Source organism: Triticum urartu, chromosome 2 (assembly GCF_003073215.2).
Source record: "Triticum urartu cultivar G1812 chromosome 2, Tu2.1, whole genome shotgun sequence".
In the NCBI taxonomy this organism is placed as follows: Eukaryota; Viridiplantae; Streptophyta; class Magnoliopsida; order Poales; family Poaceae; genus Triticum; species Triticum urartu.
Window position 1 is genome coordinate 428,792,413 of NC_053023.1, and position 9,764 is coordinate 428,802,176.

The 9,764-nt window shown below is 45.0% G+C and overlaps 1 protein-coding gene across 1 annotated transcript; it reads left to right on the forward strand.

Moving 5' to 3' along the window:
- The first annotated feature begins 8,725 nt into the window (after nucleotides 1-8,725).
- Nucleotides 8,726-9,331, forward strand: LOC125534678. Its single transcript, XM_048697836.1, has one exon. The coding sequence runs from the start codon at nucleotides 8,726-8,728 to the stop codon at nucleotides 9,329-9,331; it is 606 nt and encodes a 201-aa protein (XP_048553793.1).
- The last annotated feature ends 433 nt before the right edge of the window (nucleotides 9,332-9,764 follow it).

Sequence of the window (9,764 nt, forward strand, 5' to 3'; positions counted from 1 at the left end):
CCACTGATAATGCACTAGGCAGTGGGAACCTTTCCAATACCGAAGCAAGTCCATGATTAATAGGCCAATAAAACCGTGCGTCTCGTGACATGACGGCTGTTCTTCGTCTTAAGGTCAGACTTTGTCTAGAAACTTCACAATCGTGCTTTTCTAACTGAGTATCAAGAAGGTTGGTACACATGCATGTAGAGGCCTTACTTCGGCGCCTTCTGCGCACACTTTTGTGCACCTAGAAAGGGTTTATGCCGAGCCAGGCCTGGAGAAACGCCACGCCCGTGCGTGTAGTGGCTCCCCAACAGTGCCTCCGGCGCCTGCATCTACGTGCCTCATGTAACATAAGCCATGATTGTTAGGTGCCTGTGGAGCCATACGCCCACGGGTCCAGAGAGCTCACAATGGTGCCTCTCTAGCAGAGCATTCTCACCCATGCCTCTGCCACCACACTTTTGTACATCCATTGGATTGACACTCGTGCCTAAGAGGCTTCATTTCCGCGCCTCCGGTGTTTCAATACACGTGCCTCACATGACACTTGTTGTGACCCTTGTGGTTGCAGAGAATACACACCTGTGCCTCCATAGATGAGTATTCGGATCCATGCCTCTGCCACCATAATTTTGTGCACTCAGAGGGTTGACAATCGTACGTGCGTGTAGAGCCTAGACTTCGGTGCCTCCGGAGCCTGCACCCTTGTGCCTCACGTGCCACGAGCCATGGCTTTTACGTTCCCCTGGAGACACACTGCCGTGGATCCAGAGACTTCACAAACGTGTCTTTTCAACTCAATGTTCGCAGCCATGCCTCTGCCACCACACTTTTGTGCATCCAGCGAGTTGATACCTATGTCTGTAGAGGCTTCAATGGGGTCGGTGCCTGCACAAACTGCAATTAGGTGCCGACCCATGCCTCTGCCACCAAACATTTGTGTATATGGATGGTTGATAGCCATGCCTCGTCAAGACGCAGGTCTGTCGAAGCCGTGACTATTCCACCATGTCCGTCGAAATCTTCTAGATTAGGTACGTATATGTATATTGTCGTCTTTGTGAATCGTAAAACCCTAACCCTCTTGCCAGATCCACCGCACAGAGAGCTGCAACGGAGGCGGCACGAGCTCGGCAATGGAGATGAAGAAGAGTGCCTCTAGCAACAAGAAGACGAGGTTCACGGCTGTACCCATGCCCTCTAAGCTCGTTAAGAGGAGCGGCTGTGGCCCGCCCACTGGATCCGAGAACCATGTTGAGTCTGGTCCAGACCGCATCAGCGATCTCCCAGACACCATCCTCGATGAGATCATCTCTCGTCTGCCCATAAATGAAGGCATGCGCACACAAGTGCTCGCATCTTGGTGGCGCCGCATATGGTGCACCGCACCACTCGATCTCGACTTTTGTGTGATCCTTGATACTCGTTCTACCAGATCTCTGGAAAAATCTGTTGCCAAATCATCCGTGTTCTCCCAGGCAAGCAAATCATCCAGGAAACATACGTCAGAACTCAATGCCGAAAACTTAGTTGCAACTGCCACGCAGAATCTATCGCCGATGGCTTCAGTCTTCCTGTATCTATCCTCTCTGATCATGAGGGCCCGATTCGCCGCCTCTGCATCCCGACAAGCTACCTCCAGTGCTAGCCTTGTGGCGTCGATGAGTTGTTCCTGTCTCGGAATCTGGACCAACTCCAGGTTTTAGAGTTATATCATATATTCCCAAATTTCTTCTACCCAGGGCCCAGGCAAGCACGTAGAATCCCTTCTTCCATGCGGTCGCCACCGACATCCATCTCGAAATTTCGCTCGTCTCTCCACACCGTCACCTTCACCATGTGCAAACTAGAAGACAATCTAGTAGAAATGCTTTGCCTCCCACTGCTCAGGAGACTTTCGCTGGTGGAGGTTTATATATGGGATGTCTCCCTGCGGAAGTTCATCCACCACGGTTGCCCTGCCCTGCAGTGCCTGCTGCTTGTTTGCAACAAGAAATTCTGCTGTCTACGAATAAACTTAGCTAGGCTTGTAAGCATTGGCATTTGTTCCGACAGAGGAAAACTGATCATTGAGGACGCCCCTTCCCTCCGGAGACTGCTACATGATTCTGTAGATGCACAATTACAAATAACAGTTTTGTCCGTGCCTGTGTTGGACACACTGGGAAAATTTCTGAATTACCCAACGAAACAAATATCATCATTGGGTCTACAGTTATTCAGGTACTGCCTCTGCATGTTACTTTGACATGCGTTATTCGAAAGCACTTGAGATTCACATCCACGAGCTAATAATATCACGTTATGTGCTCAATGAAGGGTCTCTGCATTAGTAGCCTACACGTGGTGCTGGATTCTGTCAAGACCTTGTTTATCTCACAGACATGCTTTAATCTGGATGAGATTGTTGACTTGCTACGATGCTTTCAATGCTTGCAGAACTTGTTTATCAAGGTAATGATTTCACACATGTTGAAAACCCACGCACAATATTCATAATATACTGGCACTAACTGCTTAGTTTGCTCTTCATGTGTGTTTAGGGGGGAAGATGGGATCAAAGAGGTATAACAAATGAATGGCGCCAAAAGCAGCGGGTGTTTCTTAATAATCACGACATTTGTTTGAGGACATTAACGCTGGAATACTACGAAGTCACAGATGCAAACACTGAATTTGTGTAATTCTTTATTCTCAATGCTAGGATGCTACTGACCATCAGGCTTAAGTTTGGCCTACGCAGAGATTTCACTCGTGAATTTTAAAAACGACAAGAAGAGGTACTGCAGATGGACAAAAGGGCTTCTAATTGTGCCAAGCTTAAATTAACAACAACTTGCAAGCATATGCACATGGATTTAAAAAACACAGGTGTTGAATATCTGGATTTGCCAGATCCATTCAACTGTGGATGCTGAATACAGGTCTGGGAGATGTACTTGCTATATTGAATGAGTGCATTGTGTAAACATGGTCAAACAATTCTCACTCGTTTTGCACCGTACCGTTTTTCCTTTTGAGGAAGTATGCTCATATTTTTAAAATTCGGGATATGAACGTTTATGATATCAATTACGTACATGCTTTCTGTTTTCAATATCGATCATATGTTTCTGGACCCAATGATAAAAGAAATCAGCTCACACAGATGCTCAAAAATCAAACTAGTGTCCTCTTGTTTATCTCAGTTGCTTTGGCATGAAATTCTGTCTTTTAAAAGCAACATGCGTCCACTGCAAACATGTAACTGCTGCAACCACGCCTCTCCAAAGGACGTTCGTGCACCCCAAAGGAAACGAACGTGCATCAAGAGGTTGTGAAAATCATACGTCCGTGTGAACGCGTCACTGAAAACATTTGGAATGCTGTAATAATGACTTAAGGTCAGCAACGAACCTCCAATCACTTTTTAGATGCTGGGTTTCCATTCTCATTATCATATTGAACAAAACTCATGCATCCAAGGAATTCGTTAAAGCAAAAGATTGCGTGCCCCTTTTAATTGCAGACACCATGTCCCTTCGAGAGACCGTGTCAGAAATGAACACTTTGGAAAACAGTAGCACGGTCTTGCGTCATTTAAACGTACACCCGTGCCTAGCTGAGTGAACAAGCAACTTAAAATGTTACGGAAACAAAGGCACTTCAGTGCATTTTCTCCTTGGAGAACCGTGCGCACCGTGGCTTCACTCCCCTATCCATCAGAGTGGCTGTGTCATGCAAAAACAACTGGGAGAACACAAAAGATGTTCGTGCATCGTGCACATGTACAACCGTGCGCCAACTGCTTAAAGACCGCGCGTCTGTCAATGAACATGTCACTGAGAACATTTAGAATACAGAGGCCCTTCTATGCATCTCATTCTTAACCTTACAGGACGATGCGCACCGTGGCTTCATGTCCCTGTACCTCCAAGAGACCGTGCTAGGGAAAAATACTTCGGAAAACAGAAGCATGGTCGTGCATCATGGACGTGCTCAACCTGTCTCAGTGAACACATCACTAAGAAAATTTGGAAAACAGAAACAAAGACGTGCCTTATGTGCGTGTAAGTCCGTGTGTGTTGGGGCCGTCAGTCCTTGCCTCTGTGCTCCGAATAAGCCAATATTCTTGTCTGTGCTGCTGTACAGTAGCCCCATGTCAGTGAGCAGGCGCGTATTATAACTGTCTGTTCTGTTTTGTGCCAACCCAGACCCCCCTCCCACTCACCCGCTATAGATTTCATCGTCTCTTCTCTCTCGATCCTCCCTCTAGATCTAGGGTTATTCCATTTTCTCTTAATTTCTATGTGAATTATTCGCTACGATCCGTTTTGCTCTCTGTTGGTTTCGTCTCTTCGTGTTTGAAAGCAACACATCTACACTATTATGCTAGGAATTGCCTGGAAATTCGTTGTGATCTAAACCAAATCCGGGTAGTACGAGGCCGAACCTATACACGACCCTTGCCTCTTAGGGGTGGGGTTGATTGGGAGTCGGCGTTTGTGCTTGACAACGCTACGAGCTGCAGCGACCTGTGGCATCCAAGTCCCAAGTGAGCGTTGAACTTCACCGAGGGAGGTTGGTAGTTTAAATTGAAGCCCGTTAGGTCTTGCAAACAATGGCGGTGGACGGAAGTCCAAGGGAGTGGCCAGACGTTGAGCTCTATTGCTTAACCGGCCACAGGGTGTTGGAGGTCGGTGTTTGGGGTGCTGTTGGTTGGGAGTCGGCATCTGTGCTTGAGGATAGCGTTTGGGGTCCTGTAGGCTGGAGGCAAGGTTAACGTTCATGGCTCACCCGTTTCAAATACCACCTAGCCACACATGTTCCGGTGGTTGGCGTCGGTGACGGTGGCGTATGGTTGCGGATGACGTTGTTGTTGGGTGCAGCTCTGAATGAATTTACATATAATTTTAATGTTACAAACACTCCTTTGAGCCGCCTGATGATAGACTATTGTTTCTCCTTTTTGCTTGTCTTGTCTTGAAATATACATTTGCTAAAGCTGTTTTTAAAACCAAGCAGCACAAATCCTTTTACTGATTGACATTGACATCCAAGATTGAGAACTGCTCTAAAAATAGTCAATACTAAATTGTGATGAATTAAGCAACCATTTTTGGAAAATAAAATACTAATTTAATTAAATTCATATTTCCTCTGTTATTACATATCCCATATCTACTGTTCACCTTCTAATCAAAAGCTATGCACATGTCCTTTTAGGAAATTGTTTGTGAACGACTATTTATGTAAAACATCGGTTTAGCCGAATAGTTTTCCAAGATAATATAATTTTCCTTGTGTTGAGAATTTCATATAAATGTTGTTTTGCAACGTATTCTAGGGGAAACCATGTGCTATGATATATGTACCAACTTCGGTTGCCCTGGATTGGAGTCAGGCGTTCTTCACAGCGCGATAAGAGTGCATCTTCCTCGATGCTTCAAGACATGCTTAGTAAGGAGAAATGTTTGGCACCCCATGCTGCCCATCAGTTACTACCAACTACTGTATCTTTCTGATGGAGGAAATAAAAGTTTCTACCATATTGTTGGAATGGAATGTCTACATTTAAGCATTTAACGATATGTTTTCAATTTTTGATGTACCTTGTTTTATCAAATAGCAACCTATTGAAAACAATTGGTACATATATGATAAGCATTATCTGTCTTGGTTATACATGTCGGTATTCAAGGACTCCTTGCCAGTTTGAAGATTTTTTTTCTTGCGCAGTATGTGCCATGCTATTGCAGGCAGCAAGTCACTTCTTCAATCTATAAGTGGAAAGAGGAAGCATTTCAAGAAGAAGGAAAACAAAGGAATCCAGTACTGATCACCAACGAGGATCTGTCATATGAGATCTGCATCACCGATGAACCTAACCAGTTTAAAATTCATGGACCTGGCTGGGAAAAGTTAATTAGTGACTACGATCTTCATTATTGAGATCTAATCATCATAAACCTGGATACTGGGAGTCTGCCATTGAGATAGATCTGAGACTCAGTGATTCTCGAGGAGGTCACAGGCCCCTTCCCAAACCATCACTAGGTAAGTGCACCAACTTCCATCCTGTTTTATCAACTATGTTTATCAGCATACTTTGGTGCTCCTACCTCTATCCACTAAATGAATGTCATACTTATAGTTGAAGTTATTTTCAAAACATTTTATGCAACTCTGTTGATTATCATCCCAACTTGATCACATGCATTAAATTTAACCACTGCTTTTAAACTTTAATAGCGAGTTCATTTGTTTAAACAAATTCATTTGAAAATGAGTTATTTTTTTCCATGCAGCTCTTGATTTTCTATATGATTCAGAGAGGGAGTACATTGGGAAAATAGTATTTGGTCGAGGCGTAAACCTCTCATACAGACATTTTGGACGGATGATATACTATGTGTTTGAGTCTGATGACTTCCCCACAATACCCGTTGTTCAGCGTCCAAACGTCACCAATGTCATAAATGGTCGTCTGGTTAGTCATTGAATATTTGTTTTGATCCACTGCCATGGTTTTGTTTGCTATTTTCGATGTTTTATGTCCTTGTACATTGATTTTATCTAGTAATATAGGTACAATCTGCAGAGAATCCCATCTGCCGTTGTGAGGCTTCTAAAGATGAACCTAGGATATCTACCTCAAAACGGTGGAATCAACCTAACAGAGGTGTATGATGCAATATACATGAGCACAACGTAGTCCATATGAACCGACGGCAGAATGGAGGTGACCGGTTTTTTCGATTTTGCCCGGGAAGCTCAGCTAAGGGTTGGTTCAATTGTCCTTGTCACAATTGAAAAGCGGTGGCCAACTTTGGGAAACATGAAGCTGTTGCGGATGATAATCAATGACCTTTCCTGATAGAGCATTGCCGGTGGCTATACTTCCTATACCACAGTTCAGTAATTTATGTCTTGTTTTTGAACAGGCTGTACACACCAGTTTTGTTATTTAGTCATGTCATGGTATGTAACTGAGCATACAATTATGTCAAAGAGGACGGTGGTGAAAATTCCTGGTCAAAGAAGGTGAAACACTTACGTGGGTTACTTTATTTATCTCTGATAATAAGAAAAGGATTCGCTGACTAATAATGGAGAATGAATGGCTGTGATGAAGTATGTTTCTGAATAGTATAGGGACGTTGCTAGCTCCCCATGTCAGTAGTATACATAATTTTCACTATGGCGCTTCGCAAAATAGCTTGATGCCAAGTAGTTTGTTGCGATGAGCTCAAACATACACCTCTGTCTACCACACATCACTTCTCCTAAAAAAAACTAGTGCCTTCCCCTATGGCTCTGTCACCTTAAACATCCATGCCTTTACAAAGTGTCACTTAAAACATTTGACAGAACACGGGCACGGATTGACGTCTGTGCAATCACATAGCTTCATGTACGTGCCTCACGTAGCATCGTACCTGTGCCTCTAGCTGTGCTTCTCACTATATAAGTGCGTCTCGCAGCTGCATGCCCACACGCCTCGTTGCTTCTCGTTGTTTCTGCCCATCTCATCCTTGCAACTATTTCAGACATGACCATGCCTGTTGCGTCTGCACATTCATGTCTCTCAATACCGTGCCTCGACAAGAATAACGACCGTGCTTGTAACAGTAAAGCGTATAAGTGATACATTCAGGACACCTTAGGGACCACCTTGCAGCTATTTCAGACATGACCGTGCCTGTTCCGTCGGCACATTCATGCCTCTCATAGTTAATTGAAAAACATTCTGGAAAATAGTAATGGATGCCTATTGTCAATCCTCACGTTACGTACATTCGACGTTCATTCCTTCGTCGCAGAAGTAATAGCCGTGCCTCTGCCACAGAACATATAAGTGTAAAACAATTCTTCCTAAACTTGTAAAACCCGGAATGCCCTGGATAAATGTCGAATCCCATCTTGCGGTAAAACCATGGAGACCGGTGCTTCTCAGAGACACATCTATGGCTTTTTGCGCATGTAGCTGAGTGCACGGCTGTATGTTTGTGCCCATGCCTCACGTAGTACGACATCAAGAATTGATGTCCATGCAATCACGTAGCTTAATGTCCGTGCCTCATGTAGCATCATATCAGTGACTCTCATTGCGCCTTTCGTTGTATAAGTTCTTCTCCCAGCTGCATGTCCACGCCTCTCGTTGCTTCTCGTTCTTTCTGTCCATCTCGTAGCGTCAGTTGCAACACGGACACACAATAGTGCCTCTAAGAAAACACAGCACTGCTCCTCCCACTGAATGTATTACTGAAAACAATTGCCACTCCTAGTGAATGTATAACGCCCGTGTGTCTCTACATAGCCACTTCAAGCATGCTTCTCTTAGTTAGAGATGCCTGCCTCTACATACTGCCCCTGCATGCCTCACGAGATAAATTGTAAAAATTGACATTTGACAGCAAACAACAAAAGACAACGATCTTCTCCCCGAGTTGCTGGAGATGTAATGGCTGTTAAAAACATAACTGCTGAATTTGTTTTATTTTCTTTTTAAAAAAACCACGATCAAAAACCCAAGATGTGCACAACCGAATCGACAGGGAGACGAAACCACGATCCAGAACCCACGATGTGCACAACCGCATCGACAGTGAGATCGTGCACTCCTTTGCCGCTTCCCCGCCCTTAAATTTAGAGTTCCGATGCAGACTTCTCTCCCACAAACAACAGAAATTGCCATTGCGCTCCGACTCATTGTTCCCCATCAAATACCAGGTTGCAGGAGGACAAACTGCTCCAGGCCATGGGATTCACCAGGGAATTCATGGAGGTGCAGGCCCATGGCAACACCAAGTTACACGTGATCCACACCAACGACTTGCACAAGGCGGCCACCATCATCGAGCAGTATGAGCGACACCTCGAATTCGAGCGCCACAAGATCGTCAGAGTTGATGTGGAGTACAGCAAGGACGCTGGCGAAGATCAGAAACCAGCCCTCGTCCAGCTCTCCGTCGGCAAGGATCACCTAGTGCTGCTCTTCCAACTAAGCGCCGCCGACAAGAACTGCACCAGGTTCGACAACTTCCTCGCCGACCCCAGATACACGTTTGCTGGCTTCTCCATCGACAGCGACATAGAGGTGCTCGGCCGCATCAGACTAGAGATCACTCATTTAGTCGACATCCAGAAGGAATGGAGGGTGCCTACAGCTACCAAGCTTCTTGACTCCCTTGGGGATGTCTCAGGCATCCTTGTCCACGAGTACTGCAACGACATGAAGAAGAAGCTCACCAACGCAGAACACAAGCGCTGGGCTTGCATGCCCCTGTCCATGAGGCACATCGAGTACACAGCAAAAGATGCTTACACTGTGTACGAGATATGGAGCCGCCTCACCACCATCTAGGAAGGGCTCCGCCAGGAAAAACTCAAGAAGGAGCAGTCCAGGAAGCACGCAAGGTCCTGGGGCGACTACGACTACTGAAGCAGGTGGTCTCGGCCAAGAAAAGTATCTAGAAGATTGCTCATGCCATTCTAGATTTCTCATTGATTTGCTTTCTCTCAAGACTGCTGTTTGCTTGTTCTAAATTTAGATTTGCTTGTGTCGCAGTTAACCTTGTAGTTTGCTTACAGTTTACATATCTTCTGAACAAGTTTATTTCCAGTCCAATATTGGAGTTTTCTATTAGTAGAATATATTGGCATGAACTGAAAGATATAAACACGGTACAGAGAGTATACGATTAGCGTAACGCACAGAGCAGGTACACATAGGAGTCCACAAAAATGACGAGCATGCAATGCACTAGTACCTTTGTGGATGCAGTGTCGAAATGCAG